Source organism: Phytophthora sojae, assembly GCF_000149755.1.
Source record: "Phytophthora sojae unplaced genomic scaffold PHYSOscaffold_12, whole genome shotgun sequence".
Taxonomy (NCBI): domain Eukaryota; phylum Oomycota; class Peronosporomycetes; order Peronosporales; family Peronosporaceae; genus Phytophthora; species Phytophthora sojae.
Window position 1 is genome coordinate 2,085,428 of NW_009258126.1, and position 19,735 is coordinate 2,105,162.

The 19,735-nt window shown below is 58.4% G+C and overlaps 3 protein-coding genes across 3 annotated transcripts; all 3 read left to right on the forward strand.

Annotated features, from left to right (window-relative positions):
- Positions 1–661: 661 nt before the first annotated feature.
- PHYSODRAFT_340840 (hypothetical protein) lies at positions 662–2,821 on the forward strand (the record flags this gene model as incomplete). Its single annotated transcript, XM_009539078.1, has 7 exons — positions 662–733; positions 818–907; positions 954–1,572; positions 1,638–1,867; positions 1,896–2,272; positions 2,355–2,737; positions 2,805–2,821. The coding sequence occupies 7 exons, from the start codon at positions 662–664 to the stop codon at positions 2,819–2,821; spliced, it is 1,788 nt and encodes a 595-aa protein (XP_009537373.1).
- Positions 2,822–5,299: 2,478 nt separating this feature from the next.
- On the forward strand, positions 5,300–8,680 carry PHYSODRAFT_340842 (hypothetical protein; the record flags this gene model as incomplete). Its single annotated transcript, XM_009539079.1, has 4 exons — positions 5,300–5,359; positions 5,439–6,194; positions 6,260–7,998; positions 8,068–8,680. The coding sequence occupies 4 exons, from the start codon at positions 5,300–5,302 to the stop codon at positions 8,678–8,680; spliced, it is 3,168 nt and encodes a 1,055-aa protein (XP_009537374.1).
- A 2,426-nt stretch (positions 8,681–11,106) lies between these two features.
- PHYSODRAFT_340844 (hypothetical protein) lies at positions 11,107–13,475 on the forward strand (the record flags this gene model as incomplete). The annotated part of the gene is made up of 2 exons (XM_009539080.1): positions 11,107–11,163; positions 11,241–13,475. The coding sequence occupies 2 exons, from the start codon at positions 11,107–11,109 to the stop codon at positions 13,473–13,475; spliced, it is 2,292 nt and encodes a 763-aa protein (XP_009537375.1).
- Positions 13,476–19,735: the final 6,260 nt, after the last annotated feature.

The window sequence follows — 19,735 nt, forward strand, 5'->3', positions numbered from 1 at the left end:
GGGGGGGGGGGGGGCACGCCACACACCCAGACAAACGTACAACCGTACATCGAGGTCTCTAATACCTCCTACACTCGGCCACTACTCACTCTTGGCCTTTTCCAGGGATGAACACTCGGTCAATGTACCTTATGCTCACCGGCAGACATACCCCGCGTCGGCCGTGCGTATCCAGACTCTACAGCTAAGCTAAGACTTACCGGTAGACGGACTTGACTCTTGTGTGGCTTCGGGTGAAAATTCTGCTCTGATTTAGTGATTAGAGGCTGTGAGGCCTTCCCTATAACTAATCCCTAATGTCTATACAAATGTCAAGTATCAACCGAGCCTTCGAGCCGGACCGACGACTCAACGACTCCTCGGCTAGGTCCGGATTCCTAATGCGAGGCAAATCTTGTAGCCACTATGACTAATTGGAGGGATCGGCGGGGATCTATTATGACCCGTCGTGCCTGGTCACTAAATGACTGTCCATCTGTCACTCTAGTGCGGGGAATGAGAGTAATCAATCAGAGTGCTCGGCTGGTTGTCACTCGAAGGTTCAAGACCGTTAGGCCTCGTCGCGGGCTGTTCTCGGTCATTTCCCGATATCACAGCAGCCCTCACCGCGGCCCGACCCAGCCCACTAGAGAGTGTCGTGGTGCACGCCGTCCCTGCTTTCATGTCGCGCGCGCCGAGTGCTCTGGACGAGGCGCAAGCTGCTGCCCTCCGCGCCGTCGGCTCTGATTCCTCGGTAAGTCCATATCTTTGGTGAAATCTCTGTTCCTCATCGCGCCGCAGCTTCCGTGGCTAACCTTTTTTCTCTTACCGTGTGCAGCCGCATGCTGCGTCACGCTCATCTGCTGGCGGGAACGGCTCTTCTGCGCCTCTACCCGAGGGCTCGGCGTCTTCTCTCGAGGGCTCGGCGGTGCCAATTTCTGCCTCTGCTTCGGCAACCGGGGTACCCCGTGCAGCGTCTGTGGCTGCTCAAGCGCCCGGCGTTCCTGGCGCGTCTCCGTCGCCAACTCCCGTTGCAGCTGGTGCTGGCGCGGCGTCGGGTGAGCGCCAGGGCTCGGTCGAGGTCGATGCTGCCCGTGTTCCTGTCGACTCCGGTCTCTCCGAGCCTTCGATGTCGAGCCCTCGTGAGCGGTCGTCACCAACTCCCACGAAGCCGGTGGAAGGTTGACGTGGGGGTGTCGGCTCGCTCAGAGGAAGGTGCTCCATCTTCTCCTCCTCAACCTCCGTCGAGTGTGCGGTCCGATGACTCGGTCGACCCTGTGTCTGGTCCAACACAGTTTTGCCGATCAACTTACACGGATGCCCACGAGCCCGCTTCGCCCGAGCCCTCGTCGTCGGCACCTGGTGACGCCCCTGAGTCCTCGCCTTGCGCGCCGATCCCTTGGTCGCTTGAGGTAGCACTCGAGGACCTGATCGAAGCAAAAGTCGCTCGCACCGTGCGCTGCTCCGAGTCTCGGTTGGAGGATCATCTGGACCAACGGTTGGCAGACCTCGACCAGCTCATGATCGGCCTCGTCCGGTTCCCGCCGCTGCGAGTCGACTACGACCTCGACCAGCGTTTGGCTGATGCCCGAAGTCTCGGCGATGTCGTCCGAGCAGTCTCACCAGACGCCTTGCCGCGTCCCTTGGCTGGGATGAAGAGGTTGAAGCCCTACGCCAGGAGGTCCGTCGTCTCGAGGTAGCCGCGGCTCGTAGTGAGCGCAGGCTCAACAGCGAGAACGACATCCGTCTCCGCACGGAGCGGCTGTGTACCCAGGCGTCGGCTGAGCGAGGGCAGTTGGCTGCGGTTGCCCAGGCTCTTCGCGATGAGCGCGACTCCATTAGCCGGCAACTCGCTACGGCGAACCGAGCTCTCGCTCAGAGCGTTGAGGTGATCGACCACCTTTGCGTTGTACGAGCGTGCGCACTGGGTGTCTCCGGCGGCAGTAGAGCGATGGCTCGACCGTCTGTGTCGAAGACTCGGAGAGGATTCCGAAGAGTATCTAGCCATCCAGGAGGCGTGGCTCAAGTACTCGGCTGAGCGCAACGCTCGGTCCGATCGCCTCCGCATTAAGATCAAGCGCTGGTGGGCCCAACTGCTGCCCGATGCGGATGGGAAATTCGGCTACACTCCCGAGGTATTATTCGAGCCCTCGGTCCTGCACTACTCCCTCGAAACGCTCTCGTGGCTTCCGTCTTCGGCAGATTGGGTTGAGGCAGTCGTTGAAGCTGATGGCCACGAGCCTTGGCGTAACTGCTGGATTGCCGTGTCGAGCATGCACCCCTACAACACCAAGTTCGCACCATGCAACCCTGGGGCGATGCTCTATTCCTTGCGGGTTCACTATCCAGGAGGTGGCGTCCGCAGTTATCGTCAGCCCGATGCTCGACCGAAGCGAGGTCTCGGCTCCGTGGGTCCGGGAGTACACCCACTACTACGGCATTCCTGCTCCTGCTGAGGAGCTTCCCGATGAAAGCTCGGTTCAAGCAGCTCCAGAAGGGCGAGAGGTAGCGGGGAATGACCCACGGCCGGATGACTCTCCAAACGGGGCGCCGACTCTTCGTTCGCCCGAGCGCTCGGACGATGCTGCTTCTCCCGAGTCGAGCCTCGTTCCGATGCCTCCGACTGGATCAGACGAGCCCGTCCTCAGCTCCGGCGATGAGGACAACCAGATCGAGGGCTCGGTTGAGAAGCTGACACCTCCGCCGCTGGCTCTGGCCACCTCCAAGTGCTCGCTCACGCCGCTTCCGCGTCGAAGCCGTAGGCTCGTCTTCTCCTCTTCGTTTCTTCTGCCCAGCTTGAACGTAGTCTTCCCGACGCAGTGTAGTGTTTCTCAGTCTGTAGGCGTCGTCAGATTTCTAATTTCAAATTCAAACAGCATCTCCATATCTCCACTTGAGTAGTTCGTAGGATCCACCCGAGAGTTCGTACAATATGCATATATGTAGTAAATGTTGCTGCAGTAGTTCTTTTCGTCTGCTGAGGCGGGCTGCATCGCCCCGCCGGCAGTTCATCACGTTGCGCCAGTCGCATCTAGTCCTCGTCTGCGACTTGGACCATCTGCAAACGACGATCGCTGCGCTTGGCACACAAGTAATCGTACAGCATCCCTCCGCACGACAGGTTGGACGCGGGCTCCCACGTGGGTTCATCGTAACCAACCCATTTCACCTGGAACTCTCTGACCGCGCGTTCAGTGCCCGTCGAGAGCGGCGTCCGATCGTCCAGAATAGCCTCAACCTCGTACTCACCAGCGAGGTGGTCCGGTTCGAAGCTGTCCTCGGGTAGAAGCTCCTCATCGAAGTCTAGTATCGTCCCGTCCGTGAAGTCAGTTGCCAACCGAGTCTTCAGCCGGTCTCCAAACTCGTCCACGTTTTTTAGCCGAGACACATGGACAACTGGGTAGAATCTATACCCACTCCGGTCTGGTAGAGCCAGCTCATACGCGTACTCGTCCACCTTCTTCTTGATTCGGAAGGGGCCATGCCAACGATGCGCCAACTTCTTCGTCAGCCCTGGTTTCACACGCTCGATGTAGAGTCAGACACGATCACCCGGCTCGAAGAGCGACTTCGAGGTTTCGGCAGACGAGTCATCAGTCAGGTCCGTCGTTTCAGTGTCTTCACCTGAAGGTTCGGTTCGGTCAGACGTCGACAGAGATTCTCGTTCGCGTCGACTCAGGGTCTCGTTGTGCTTCTCGGCTCGTTTGGCTTCTCTGTCGCCTGGTACTCTTTGGCTATCTCCAACGCGATCTCCTGTTGCCGATTGACTTCTCTTCTCCAAGCCAAGGCATCGGTTTGGCGACCGCGGCCTCGTTTCAGTGGCTCGAAGTGTCGTCCGCGCATCCCAGCCGTGTACAAGGTAGAACGGCGTGTCCTTGCGCGTGGCGTCCTGCGAGTTGTTGATAGCAAAGATCAGCTTCTCCACTATCTAATCCCAGTCCTGTTGCAGCGGGTCTTCCGCGTACACTCGGACGGACTGTATGACAGTCTTAACCGAGCGTTCCTGCTGGCCGTTGGCTTGTGGCCGATTGCTCAGGGTGGCCCGAGACCTCGATTGCATCATTTCCGTAAACGCTTGGAAGACTTCACCCAAGAAGCGAGGATCTCTGTCGTGTCGGATGAGGGTAGGAGCACCGAATCTTCGGTAGACGCACTCTTCGAAAGCTTGCGCGACGCATATGGCTGAGGTGTCGGCCATGGCTTTACCCATTACAAACCCCGTGAATGCACGCTGGAACAGCAGCAGCGCCGTGTTCCCTCGCCGAATCCTCGGCAGGGGAATGACGAAACCCATCGAGACTATCTGTGGTGTGGTAATTCCACTAAAATCCTCCTCTACCAAAACGTATTAGAGATACCAACAACACGCTAACCCGCAAAGGTAAGCGCTTATTGGATCAAAACCTGAAGACCAGGAACGATCCCTTACACCGGGTCGGTTGCAAGCGCCTCTGTGCACCTTAGGTTGTCTTCGGTCAACCCCAAAACCTGTACCGCTAGCCACGAGCTAAGGCTAGGATACTATGTAGCGCTTTCGCGCAACCCCACTGCAGTCCCTCAGAAAGGAAGGGTACCAGCGTGTTAGGCCTTATACAGGGGGACCAAGGTAAAACCTCGGTAGGTAGACTAATACACTCAGGGACACTCTAATCCCACAAATATATACTGAACGATACTCTAATACCGTTCCTGCCTCTCCGGCCACGCCAACTCTTGGCGCTGCGAAGGAAACTCTCGGTCAATGCACGATAAGCTCCCCGACAGGCATCCACACGCAGCCGAGCGTGTCCAGGCACTACAATAAGCTAGCTACCCTTACCGAAGTCGGACTTGACCCTTGTTGGCTTTGGGCGAAGACTGTCTTTTTATTACTGAGTTTTATGAGGCCCTCGGGGCCTCGTTCTGGCCATCCTATGATGAGTCCTATGTCCCTATACAAATATCTAGTGTGAACGATCGCAATAAGGCGATTCCGGACACATCAAATGGCGACCATGGCTACACGGCCGAAGTACGTAACTAAATGCATCTGTACCTAAACGTGGGTGCCATGAAGCCTCGTTCGGGGTTCTATTAGGACCCGACGAGGCTTCGGCCACTGACTGTCACTCTACCGAGGATAATGTCATCATCCATTCAGAAGCAGCCATCTCCGTCTCTCGCTTAACCTCGCCTTGATTGCCCCTTGATTGAACTTGACTGTCGGGCTGGCGGGTCAACAGCGTTGGAAACTACCACTTTCCAATACCACAACTGCCCCCGCCTCGACGCGAGCCTCCCACGCTGGTGAGCGTCTAGGCGTCCTCAGTTCTTCCACTCCATGGCTCCTCCGTCGCACGCGGCTGCCGCTGCTCTTCGGGCTCTCCAGTGCTCCGGACCGGTACGTTCGTCGCTCCCGCTGCTCCTCACTGTCATTCGGATCCTCGTTGTTGACTCCATCTCTTTCTTGATCATCTCAGGGAGCTGTTGATGTCGCCACCGACACTTCGGGTCGTCGTCCGGCGCGCCAGGCTCGTTCGGCGGGTGCCCCCGCCCCTATCGCCGCTGCTGCTGTGCCTCCAGCCCCGGCCGCGCCTGCAGGTGACCCTACGCTCATTCCTACCGCCTCCGGGACCTCGGTCGACCCTCCACCGGCTCCTCCAAGTAGTCCTGAGTCTGCTGCTGGGGCGACTGAGACTCCCTCGCCGGCAGTTCCCAGTGAAGAGGCTCCCGACTCGCCGCCGACACCGCCGCCAAGCGCCAGCGCTCCACCGTCGCCAACTCCCGCGCCTTCTGTCACGTTGGCAACTCGCGGGGCGTCGGTGGGGGGCGAGGCAGCTGTAGGGGGTCGCGCCGGAGCTGGTGCTGGCCCGGCCGAGGTTCCTCCGACAGCGGTCGTCTTGGGCGAGCAGCAGATGCTGGAACTCGCTCGTCTCGTCGTGGGTGTTGCCCATTCACCTCCAGCTCGAGTCAACGCTGCTCTCGACCGCAGCCTGCAAGCTGCCACTAACGTCGGTGAGGTGCTGGCTGCTGCCGTTGCTCCTCCGCGTCTCCCTCTTGCGGAGGTTGATGAACTGGTGGCCCTCCGTCGCGAGAACGACAGGCTACAGGCAGAGCTCTCCGACGCCAAAGATAAACTCGCTGAAGAGATGGACCTGCGGACCAAGTCGGACTACTTCCTCGTCTCGGCCAACTCTGAGTGCGACCAAGCTCTGGACCTCGTCCAGGACATGCGCGTCCAGCTCAGCAACGCCAGCGCTCAGTTGATGTGGCCATCGCTCACCACGCTGATGTCACTCAGTCGTTGGAGAAGCGGACGCTCGTTGCTGAGGCCGATTCGGCCGCTGCTGTACGTCGGAACACCCAGCTCCACGAGCGTATAAGTGCAAGCCTCGTTACCTACAACACTCAGTTGGAGAGGCTTCGGAAGCAGTTGGCCGACCGTGACCGAGCAAACGTCATCCCCGCACGCATTCACGCGTTGACGGACGAGAACAACAGCCTACGGCGAGCGAATTCTATCCTTCGTCGGCACTCGGCAGCACACGGACTCGACGTCGACACCTTGGTCCTGGCTTCAGCCGGCATCTCCGCTGCAGAGATTGATTGGAATCTTCTCGGGCTATCCCCACCGACAGTCACTGTCGAGAGTCCACGCCATGACGAATCCTCGTCAGAGGAGGGAGAGGAGTCCAAGACGACCGACGTGCCGATGGCTGAGTCCACCGAGGCTACGTCCACTCCCGCTGCTTCGGTGGGCGCTTCTGCTGGCTCCCCGGTCTCCACTGAGTCGTCATCGCGCAAGCGGGGTCGGCAAACCGAGTTTGCTTCCGTCGGGAATACGGCACCCCAGCCTCCTCCTCACAAACGCTTCGGCAGACCGTCAGTCGACCCGAGGGCCAGGGCTGCAGCGGCCGCCGCGCCATCTAGTCCTCGTTCAGCATCAGGAGAGATTTCCCCGCCTCCTCGGTCGATGGTGCGTCCTCCAACGACGGCTCGCTCAAGCTGGTTGGAGTCTCAGCCTCTCCCGTACGAACACTCAGACGTCCCCTTGTATCCTCGGCTGGCCAGTCGCGCCTCGCCTCCCTCGCCAGCCCCAGCCCAGCAGCAGGAATCGTCTGACGTGGAGTTTGGAGGGGATATGAGTCCTAGCGACACTTCACAAGATGACCTTGAGCCCGGCGAGATTCCGGAGGTGTCGGCCAGCGCTCAGGGTGTTCAAGGTTCTGCTACCGAGCCTTCCGGTACTGTCATCGAGGTTCCATCCGAGGTTTCGCCTTCGGCGGCGACTTCCATTCCTTCGCCAGTCTCGTCTGGTACAGCCGGCGTTGGCCGTGCCCCTCGAGAATCGGCTGCTGGGGTCACCGAGGGTTCTGGCGGCCCGCCAGGCCGTTCACCTAGCGGTGAGTCGCCTCATGAGTCCGAGACTTCCGAGAACCGCGCAGCGTTGTTCCTGGAGATGTTCGGCCCCGACGAAAGAGAGGAAACCTCGGTGGCGCAACCTGTCGCTCCTTCGGAGGCTCCTTCTCCTCTGGCTGCCGCGACCGGGGTTCCTGTAGCTTCACGAGCGGCCACCGTGCCACTCCCGAGTCGACTCCACACTCGGTCGGCCTCTGCTCACGCTCAGGCGATGGTAACAGCAACGGTGACAGCTTCACCGAGGGATGGACCTGCGTCGATTGCCCCAGCCGTGGTTGACGCTTCCGACGTAGCTCGTGGATCGCGTAAGCTCAGTGGGCTTGCTACCCTGTTCTTGAGGCCGGGTTTCACGGTACCCGGGGCGTCGGAATGCTGGCATCTCATCCAAAACGCCAGTGTTCCCCTCGTCTTCGAGGACGACTTGGTCGCCCCCAGTTCAGTGGATGGAATCGTGGAGTTTGGCTTGTGGACGGATCCTGCTCACCCCTTCCAAGTGTTGCGCCAGCTTTTCCCAGACGAGCCTTGTTTGATCGATACGACGGGTTTTCCATCCTCGGTGGCTATATCCCGTCGTGCAACTGGTCAGGCTCTTCTCGTTCGCCTATGGCGGCAGTTCCAGGGGTACTCCTACCACTCCACCGAGAGGGGCGACCTTGGTTTCGCCTTGTGGGAGCGTCGCCACTGAATTAGGGGTAAAGCTGTCAAGGCGTATATCGACAACCTCGCCAGCATCCTCGGTCAGCGCAACGTGCAAGTCCTAGCGCTTCGACAAGCGTGGTCCAAGTACCACCGAGAGCGCAGTTATCGTGCAGATCGCTTGCGAGACCAGATGCTCCACAAGGTGTGGAATGGGACCATTACGTACGACGGACAACCTCCACAGCACCGCACCGAGGTTTTGCTGGAGCCGTCGTACCTGCAATACTCGTTCGAGGTGATGGAGTGGGTCCCCACTACCGACGACTGGGCCTCCGAGGTGGCGGACGTGGATGCCCACGAGCCGTGGCGTAACTGTTGGTTCCAAGCGCCGGCAGACCACCCCTACAACACGGCTTTCGCCCCTTGCAACGACGTCCCGTTGTTTGTCCCCAACGGATCGACTCGGGAAACCGTGGCGTCGTCGGTCGTGGTTGAATCTTCTCTGCGGACTTCGATGGTGGTCGCTCCATGGGTGGCCGAGTTCGCAAACGCTCGTCGTTCTCGCTCTCCAAGCCCCGATGAGGAGACGAAGGAATCGGGTGTAGCTTCTTCCGCCGCCGGGTCAAGTCTGGGCGTGTTGGCTCAGGCTGTGATGGAGATTTAGCCTCGTTAGGCCCCGCTCCAACTTCACCGTTTCGTTCACGTTCTTTTCCAATGTCGACCGAGGTTCGTGGCGCTTTAGGCGACGCTGCATGTGCTATCCCAATCCAAAATAACGTCATGTTGTTCGTTCCATTTCATAATCTTTTCTCGCATCAACGCACATCGCATTCAATACTCGGTCGCGGTTCCCAGAGCTTCTTCTCTGCCCTCGACCGCTGTGGCTGCCTCAAACGAGGCTTGGTTCGTAGCTGCGGCAGCCGGGCTTCGTCTTGTCTCCCAGCAAGAAGATCGGGCTTATGCTCGTTGAAGACCGGACTTGACTCGCGGGAGACCGGGCGTACTTACGCTAGCTCCGTTGCGGATATGTTTTCGCATGACAGCCCAATTTTGACAACTGTACACCCGGCCTGCTGCGAGTATCCGGTGTCGACAGCTTGCATACCCATTTCACCATCAACTCCATACTCAACCACGAAGTCGAGTGCGCTTGTTCGTGCTACTTCCATGACAATCACTGCGTCCGAAGCCTCGGTCGCCCTCCCATTTGCTTCATCATCACTTGTTTCGTCTGGTGAGGGTTTGACCGAGGCTTGCTTGCGTCTTCCGTTGTTCCTGACTCCATTCCGATATCTCCATTCCATCGTGACTCGTTCACTTAACACGTAACATGCAGATTCCAGTAACTTTCTTCGTCTGTCACTGCGAGCTGGATAGCCCTCGCAGGCAGTTCAATCATCATCTCCAGTAGCCTCGTTCGTCTGACATCGTGGGCTGGATTGCCCCCGCGAGCAGTTCAATCCTCGTTGGGGCGCAGAATTCCTCCTCGTCGGCCACCTGGCCCATTTGCAAACGTCGGTCGCTTCCGGCGTAGGTAATCGTACAGGAGGCCACCGCACGAGAGATTGGACGCTGGTTCCCATGTCGGCTCGTCATAGCCGACCCACTTCACCTTGAACTCTCGGACGGCCCGGTGAGTACTCGTTGACAACGGGGTCCGGTCATCGAGGATAGCCTCGACTTCATATTCGCCGTCCAAGTAGTCCGGCTCAAAGCTGTCTTCAGGCAGTAGTTCCTCGTCGAAGTCAAGACGAGTGTCGTCTGTGACCTCACGAGCCAAACGAACCCTCGGTCGGCCTTCGAACTCGTCCACCGACTTGAGTCGTGAAACATGCACCACCGGGTAGAACCGGTATCCACTTCGGTCAGGTAATTCCAACTCATACGCAAACTCGTCGACCTTCTTCTTCACTCGGAACGGTCCGTGCCACCGATGGGCTAGTTTCTTGGTCAGTCCTGGTCGGACCCGCTCCATGTACAGCCACACTCTGCTTCCAGGCTGCAGAGGAAGCCTCGTTCTCGTGACTGTAGCTCCGCCATGGTCAGGGGAACTCGGTGCTCGGTCGACCGAGGTTCTATTCTCGTTAACGCCTGTTGTAGCTTCCTTCTCCTTCCTGCCAAGTGATGCATTGTGCTCTTCAGCTCTCCGAGCCTTTTCCGCGGTGTCGTAATGCGGGTTGAAGGATTGTGAGGCGATGGACCCAGAGGTTACCCGAAGGTGACCCGAGAGTGAGCCACTTGAATTATGGGACATATTAGCTCGGAGTCCCGTATAGAAGGCCGGCGACTGATTACGAAACCCGATGGCGTATTTACGGAGATCCAGAACGGGGAGGCCCGTAACAAGGACGATGACACCGCACGGAGACAGCAGATGACGTCATGAGGTAAAGGCGTGCAGCATACTGGTTGGTTGGTTGGCTGGCAGACGAGCCGCCGGTAGATAGGCAGCTCAGTTCAGAATTCCCAACAACGAGACAAGGTACTTCTTCATATTAGTCTTTGTGTTGTGTGGTTAGCGCCTACGTGTGTACTGTGACTGTTTCCTACCTACTTGCGAAGTGTACTCGGGGTTCTGGATTGATTTGGCCTCCCCGGTAACCTTCTAGTAGCGTAGTGTGTTGCATTGTCTGGACTCAGGAGATCAGCTCTCAGTGTTCGACAGTAGGACACTCTAAACGGTTTAGTAAGGTATTGGTGTGCGTCTCGCACTTTGGTTTGGACCCGCAGACTAGCTGCGGCAGGAGATCTCCAGTAGATCTCGTACGTATTGTACAACAAGTTGTCGTACAGTGGGAAGAGTTACCTCGCTGTACAAATGCATCCGCGACAGAGTTAACCTAAGTCTCTGCCTGCGAGTGTAAGGAACCCCATATTCACCCCTTCATATTACACGTCTTCTAGGAATTACGCTAGATAAAGATCCGAGTCTTGCTACAAGGGTACACAAGGTGAGGCCTAGAGATCTCGGGACTAGTTCTCGTTGTCTTTGGGTATTTGGCTTGCAGGGGTAACCCCCCCCCCCCCCGTAGTTGCGTGGCAGGACACGTGTGGGAGTTTATTAGTTTTTATCTGAGGGACTCCACCACAATGGTGCGCGTGCCCGGATCTACTAGTCCGAAAGGGGACGTGAAGGTGAAGGGTGAGGTGAGGTGAGGGAAGACGGAACTCCGCTGGGACCGGCGGAAGTTAAACGTGAAAACACTAGGTCCACCGACGGACAGGCAATGGGGACGCCTGAGCCGAAGGATTTCGTTTACGAAGAGAAGTTCCCCGTTAAGGCTCCGAAAGGAGCCGTCCGGGACTCGGTCCAAAAACCGAGTTCCATTGGACCTGCTGCTAAGCGGGACCCCGGCGTCGCTGAAAAGCGAGGTCGAAACCTGGAGCGCGAGCATCTGAAGGGGGTCATCCGCGACCCCGCTGCCCGAAGCGATGCTCTAGACGCTGCGATGGACTACATGGAAGTCGAAGATGCGAAGAAGAAAGCCGAGAAGAAAACGGAGAAATTGGAGATCTCGGCGCTAGCGGTCCATGGCCCCAGCAACGACACTCACGATGAAGACAAACGATTTCGTGAAGCTGATGTCAACTACTTCCGTCAAGAGCTTGCGTTCCTGCTCCAGAGAGATCCGCTCCTGCGTAAGTTGGGGCTGACGATGCCATGGCCTCTCACGGGTCCAGTTCGCAACCCGCGCACGCTAACAATCCGAGATCCGCTTCACGCCGTCACGATGCTGTTCTGCGTGCTCGAAGATGCTGGTTTCAAGGTACATGAACAGCGGATCTCCACCGATGTACGCGAGTACGATCTGGAAACCACCGTCCTTACGCTCGCACGGGTGTACGCAGTGTTGCAGAAGCTCGTCCCGAGTGCAGATGACTCATCCGCGCCGTTGCCGACCGGAGACCTCACACCTCCTCGGTTGGACGATTCGCGGATCTCCTTCAAGTTTGAAGATGACGGTGACGCTCTCATGAGGAGCACTACCTCAACCAAGAAGCCTCCACCGGCCCCGCGTGTGTCCCGCCGAGAACGACGTGCGCAAGGGATCCCAGCGATCGCTGCAAACGATGTAGGACGCGGGAAGTCTGCGCAAGTGTCAAATATTGCGCAGACTCGCCCAGCGAGAGGACCACGTGGGAGGATCCAGGAGGCTCAAGAGGTTGCAACAGAGCCCGATCGCCCCGGCGATGTGGCTGAAGATCTACTTTACCAGTTTGCGAACGAGCGAGACGAGCCTGAAGACGTTGAGATGCAACCAGTCACTGCGTCTCCCGCTCGGCCACGTATTGGGTACCGATCCCAGACACAACCGGAATACCAAGGAGATCTCCATGACCTATCCGATGACCTCGGCTATGATGGAGGTGGCGGAACCGGAGGTCGTGTCGCAGCTGTGTCCACGGCGACTAGGTTGCGAGCATCGGCTGTGTCCGAACTGAAGGACTTCAGCGGCAAGGAACATGACGAAGAAGCCGCCCGAGCCTGGTTCAACAAGGTTAGAACGGCCTTCCGATGGGATCAGATGCAGCCAGACGAGATGTGCTTGACATTTGCCGATTTGATGATAGGCCCTGCGCGCAATTGGTATTTCCAGCTGAGCCGCACTGCTCGCGCGTCGTGGACTGACCTGGGTGAACAGTTCCAGATCCACTTTTGCGGTAAAGGGATCTCCCTCGCGCGCAAGTACTACCACATGCAGCGCGGGAGTCAGGAAGACCCACTGGATTACTTATACCGGCTGAATCTGGCCGGGATACGTGCAAACTTGAAGATCCATGATGGCACCAAGGAACAACGACGTGAACACGTCGACCACTACATCGATACAGTCCAAGATGACGATCTCGCCGGATCTCTGGTAGTGTTGAGGCTGCCTGACTCAGAAGCTCTCGAAGGCGTCCTGTTGGCCATGCGACGCCGCCACCAACGTCGCAAGATTGAGACCCAAGGTTCGAAATACCGCCAAAAGGCTCCCGCCCCTGCAGCCTCCTCGAGGGCGGTGTGGGTTGTGACTACCGGTCGCGGACGCCGCGGAGATCACGGAGATCTCAACGAGTTCGAGGGCGAATCAAGCAGTTCCGATAGCGAATCTGAAGACGAAAGAGCGCACGTGTTTTTGGCAGCTAGGACGCCTACACCAGGAGATGGTGAACAGCCAGGAGCGCGCCAAGACCGCGAAGACCAACTGGGGCGCCCGAAGTACGGCACTCGATGCTCACACTGCGGATCTCGCAAGCATACGGATCTCGGGTGCTGGAAAAGGCTCACATGCCAGAAGTGTGGACGCATGGGCCATCCTACCGACAAGTGCTTCTACGTCTGCAAGTGCTGTGGAGACGTTCACGAAGCAGGTCAGTGTAAAATCGGCGACTTCTTCGATGCTGTTCGCCAATGGTACAACCCGACTCGCCATGCCGGACTGCTGCCCGAGAGCGTCGAGAAGGCGTTAAACTAGACCGCTCGCCAGGCCTGAACAGCCTGGTACGTGACGAGCGATCGAAGTTCTGCATTTATGCATATGTTCAGAGGAAGGCGCGAGCGTTAGAAGATGTCACGCGGTGAATACAGTCAGATCTCTTACCTCGGATGAAGATGACTATTCGCGTCGCCTTTGTGTGATGGCCCTTCGACTGTCGCCGGGTGAACGCCGAGGTTACTGGAAGTATTACACTCCCTCCAAGTGGTTCAAGCAGTCGAAGGCGACCGGTGCGGTCAACAATGTCCGTGCCGTCCTGCTCTTTGATACTGGAGCCGAAGTGTCGATAATCGACTCTACCTTTGCACGTAAGGTGGGTTGTGAAATTGATACAACACAGACAATGGATTGTGTTGGTGTGGGGGATGCTGTGTACCGCACAGAAGGCCGAGCAGAAGTCAAGCTCACTCTGGCTGGAGAGTTGGTGTACAAGTTCCGTGTGTGGGTTGGAGATCTCTCAGGACAAGACGTCATTCTCGGCATGGATTTTATGGTTCCTGCGGGGGTGAGGTTGGACCTGGCTGATGGAACGCTCTGTCTGCCGGACGAAGTTCGCATCCAGATGACCGACCGTAAGTCACTGTATAGCAGCAAGGCTGACGCGGTCTACGCAACGGGATTCCATGAAGTCGGTCCTGGCCAATGGACAGAGATCTCACTCAAGTCCCACAACAAGCGGTTTGAACTGTGGGTAACAAGAGGGGAAAAATGGGTGATCACGGTGGTGAATGGTGGATTCAGTAACAAGTCATACCTCCGGATCACCAACATCAGCACGAGCCGCCTGGTACTGGATCGTTTGGTGTGTTTGGCAATCGGGTTACCCGTTGGGCAGATCCCGTGTCGACCTGGATTCGCTAGGAAGGATTCAAACCGCTATCGGGAGTGGCAAACACTTGCGTTCGAAGCAGCTGTGGACACTGGAGATGCAAACGAAGCGGAAGTTGAAGAGTCTGGACCGCTGGTCGAGCGTCCTAGCTACCGGACTCCGACTGCGATTTTAGCACGGCCTCCACAAGTGAAGACCGTTGAAGCAGTAGCAACGTCAGAAGAATGCACGTGACTCACACTGGACGACATACATCCTCAAATGCAGCTGATGAAAAATTCGACTGATCCGACTAGGGTGACCGAAACCGAGGAGGACGTGATCTCTACCGATCCCGGTCAGGTGATCTCTGGTATGGACAGCGATGACTCCAGTCTACCGCGTACGGAAACTCACGCAGGCGAGGAGAGCGGCCTATCCTTTACGAACAGTGGCGAAACACCGGTAGGCTTGGCGTCGACTCCGGCAAATGTGGCTGAGGCCGAGCTCCGCAAGGAGTTCCCAGAATATACCCCTGACCTCATGCCACAATCCAAAATACATGCCGCGGCCACCGAGGAAATGGTTCATCGCACGTTGTTGTGGTGTAGCGGGATCGGCCAAAATCTGGTTAAGGCCTGATCAAGCTTCCCACCAGCGCCCAGACACCGACTAACGGAGGGGCCCCCCAACGATCCGTGATCGGCTGAACTTGTTCTCACCTTGTGTACCCGTCGGCGGGCTGGATCTGCTCTCTCGGGGCTCCGAAGATGCAGCACTTGGTGAAGATCGAGTATCTTGGCGTGACGCGGGGATAGTTTGTGGAGCAGCGCGGTAGTCTTCGCTCTGCGTCCGAGTATACGCTCCGATCGAGGGTTGTTCGCTGCGATCGGTCGGCCTGGAGTTGATCCAAGGCCTGTGGTTGCCTTTCCGGGTGTGTTCCTTCCTTTCCTGAGTTGCATGCCGCTTCCTATAGCGGGATCGAGGTTGATCGAGAGGAGAAACGATCGCCGGCCAAGCACCAATACCCGGTCGATCAAGGACTTGCACACAAGAGATAGATCACTAGAGTCGGTCAAGCTGACCAATGTATTAATCCAGTCTTAACCGTACCGCTAGTTTACTACCCAAAGTGTCGACGCTGCCGAGGCCAATGTAGTTCCTGGGACTTGGTGACTTGATGGGACTTGTGGTCTTCGGTGCAAATTCTGCTCTGATTTATGTTTAGCTGGTCTCTCCCTAATGCTACCATCTTGCTTACCCTCCTACAACCACACGATTACTGGATTCTTGCCCCGACTTCGTCCTCCATGTGCGTCCCATCCTGGTCGATCCACGATCGGCCCCGATCGGCGATCGGCGATCGATCTCGATCGGCGATCCACTCCCGATCGATGACTTATGCCGGTTGCCATGCGCCGCCGATCTATCACCTTCTGTCCTCGGCCATCTCAGATCCGCGGGTTCTGTCGTCGATCTGGACTTGGGTCGGCCACGAATCACGCCGCGGTTCGGGCACGATCACCCACAATCCGGCTTGCCACATGTCCTGCCTTACGCGCCGGCATCAACGGACCACCTGAGATCTCCCGAAGAACTCCTTCTGATCCGTAGATCCTTGCTGCCTGTCTCTCGATCGCCGATCTCCCACGCCTCCAGTCGATCGGCCCTGCCGCCTTTCTCGGAGAACAATTCTTATTCAGCACTTCTCCACATCCGCCCCTGGCCGCAAGTTGTGTCGCACGGCGGCTCACTTCGGACAGTTCGACCTTGGTCATTCTCCAATTCGCCGGCCCAAGCGCAGATTACTCCAGATGGACGCACCGCCGACCAACCCCCGGCGCATCCGCCCAGTCCGTTGGGCGACGGCGGTTCGACACACGGCTCGCCCCGGTCGACTCATTCGACCCCTCGATCGACGCGATCGACGACCTCCCGTCATGCCGCGGCTTCTTCCGACGCTGCCCGCCGAATCGCCCGCCTAGAAGATGAGCTGGCATGCGCCTACGCTTCCCGATCGACTATGATCCGCAACCGGGCGCGCCAGGACGACACCGTGCGCGAGCTGACCGCGAACCTACACGACTTGGAGCGCCACCGCTGGGCGCAAGATGCAGAGATCCGCCGTCTGCAGACCGAAGTCAGCAACCTTCAGCAGAGTGCCCAGGATCAAGGTCTGCAGCTGATCCAAGGCCTCCGGAATCAGATAGCCCAGCAAGTCGCCGAGATCCAGGATCTGGATCGTCGGCTGACGCGCGCTCAGGCCCACCTCGCGACTGCTAGTGCCGATCGTGATCGACTGGACTACCAGCTCGATCTCGCCACGGCGGACATTTCGGACCTCCGATCGCAAGTTTCCGAGCAAGAGCGCGAGCTGGACGAGGTGAACCACGAGCTGGACCTTACACGCGGTAGCCTCGATCGGGTCCAGACTGCCCTTCGGATGGCCGAAACAGCCGCGGCCACTCCGGCCGCTCCAACCCCGACGCCCCCCACCGGACCCACGCCCGACGTCGATCGACTGCAGGTTGCCCTCCGCCAGGTGAATGAGGAGCTGGATCGGATGCGTACCGCCCGAGATACCGCGAGAGACCAAGCCACCGCTGCCGTGGAAGACGTCGATCAAGCTCATCAGGACCGCGACGTTGCGCTCCGAGAGAACGCGGATCTCCGTACGTAAACTTTCCGTGTCGCCTATTCCGTTGTCGATCGCTGCTCATGCCGTCGCTGTGTTACAGGATCGTGTCTCGAAAACGCGCAACAAGTGATCCGTGCCCAAGACGCCCAATTCATCGACGTCCAGGACGCCTACGCTATGTTGTGGCGCGTCAGCGATCGATCCAACGAGGATCTCGAGAATGTGGCCGACGCCTTATCTCGCGTGGTTCGGTGGATTGGACTTCGCCAGTGCGCGCCGACCACGCCTGTCCGTCGCAGCCGCAGTCGCTCCGGATCTCCGGACTCCGTCGGGCACATCCACAAACGTGCCCGATCGGCGCCTCCACCACGCAGTCGGTCTACGAGTCGATCGCCCGCTCGGTCTCCCTCACCTTCCTTTTCGTTACCCGACCAGGACGATGAACTCCCCGCTGGGGGTCAGCCCGCCGAAGATCAACCCGCAAAGAAGGTGCCTGCTGCGGATCAACCGCCTTCCGATCTGAACGATCAAGAGGGATCGGACCAAGAAGAGTCAGGTTCGCCCCCTCGATCTACGCAGGAAGACCGGTCGGAAGAGGAGGAGTCGTCTCCGGCCCGATCCGCGGCCGACGAGGAAAATTCCGAATCGGAGGGGCCCGATCAAGAGACCGACGAAGAAGAAGACGAGTCGGAGGGGTCTGATCAGGATGCTCTCGCAGCCTTAGCTCGATCCCAATCGGAGGCTTGCCGCCGTCAATCTGCCTCGCCGGCCCGTACCCACACTTCGCCGGCTCGCTCGCGATCGCGATCGCCCTCCGTCGTGTCAATTCACTCCCAATCTGGATCGGCTCGCTCCCAATCGTCCCACGGAACGTATCAGTCCCGTCATGGCTCACCTGGACCGACGTCTCCGGGATCCCCGCCTGGTTCTCCACCTGGATCGCCGCCGCCCGGTTCTCCGCCTGGATCGCCGGGGCGTCGTCCTCTGGCCCCGCCGTTGTTCCCGATCGGTACCATGATCCCGGGTTTCAACGCCCCCAGGGCGCTCGCTCAGACTGATACAGACCCCTGGCCTTCGATCCTGCTGGGACAGCTACAGATCACCGGCATGATCCTGTCGACGCTGACCCATCATCTCCTCCTACCCGGGGGCTGGCTCTTCCCGCTCGTCGTTCGGGGCATTGCACAGCCTGCGGCCGGGGTTGGCTATCGAGACGACCTGATCACCGGACCTAACATCACCGCGCTGATGGCCGATCGCCCCTGGCAGGCGCTGCAGAACCCGGCCGATCCGTTGACTTTCGATCTGGCACACCATCGAGGCGCCGGTACCCGATTGGGTCGGATCGCCACTGCCTATCTTCAGTTCGAAGAGCAGAATCGCCAGGCCTTCTGGGAAACAACTCATTATCTCCCGATCACGGCCGCCCAGCGTCGGGATCAGATCGTCGAGCGATTCCATCGCGATCGTCGTGCCCGACGGATCCGCCTCGGTGATCGGTGGCGCCGACTCCTCGTCGATATGCTGCCGATGATGCGAGAGATGTGGGCAGACGTCGATCTGTTGCTGGACCCATTCTTTCTGCAGATCCCGGTGCGACAGCGGGACGCTGTGACCTGGTATCCTGGCGTGGTATCTCGCGCTGCGAACATCGGCAACCCCACCCAACACCAAGGCGAACCGGCTGGCCTCCGAACGGCCCTGATCCCATGATCCCTGGCGGAACCAGTACCGCGCCCACCGCCAGGACCATCCAGCCCAGCGGATCCCGCGTCTCCGCAACAAGTTCAACCGCAACATCGGCGCCCAACACCAGCCGTGACATGATCGCCGCCTCCACGATCGACTTCCGCGAATAGCGAGCCAGTCGACCATCACACCCCAAGAATAGGAGTGACGCGGAGGCCGACCTTCCATACGCGTAGCGCGAAGTACTCAGATTGATCCATTCCATCGTAATAACCCACATTCTTCCTTGATCTTCCACTGTTCCCCGTCAATCCATTCGTTGTTAATTCGATCGGCCAAGATCTGCCCTCATGCCTTCCTGTACTCACTCCATAACCGTCCGATCTGCACTCACATACACTCATTCGTTCATACACAACCCCTTCCTCCGATCAACGGCCTCCCCGTCGATCCGTCATTCCTCTCGCTCACCAAGGTGACTCGCTCACCCTGGTGGCCCGATCTCACTCCTCCTCGTGGGACTGCATCGCGCTGAATCGGTTCCGGTACACGCGATCTCGAAGGAACTCGTACAATAACGCTCCGCAGTTGAGATCAGCTTCGTCGACCCAGTCAGGCTCGTCGTAACCCTTCCAGCGTACCAGGAATTCTCGATAAGTCCGGCCGTACCGTGTCCTTCGACCCGTCCGCATATCCGTGATCTCCTCTACTTCGTACTCATTCGCGTCTCGATCTGGGGCCCAGCTGTCCTCTGGAAGTAAGACTTCGTCGAAATCCGCTGCGTCCACCGTGAGCGCGATCTGCAGGTCGATCGGGGAAGTCCCTGACCAGCTTCAGCTTCGAAACATGCACGATCGGGAACAGGTGATAGTCCGTACCAGCGATCTGAAGCTTCATCGTATACTCGTTCACCTTCTCCGCAACACGGAACGGGCCGTGCCACAGGTGGACCAACTTTCGGGCATACCCCTCTTTCACTCGATCCAGGTACAGCCACACCTGAGATCCAGCCTCGATCGAGTGTGGTCGAACTTCTTCATTGTGTCGATCGGCCCGATCCGCGATCGCCTCGCGTAGACGAGCATTCACCTGACTTCGGGCCTG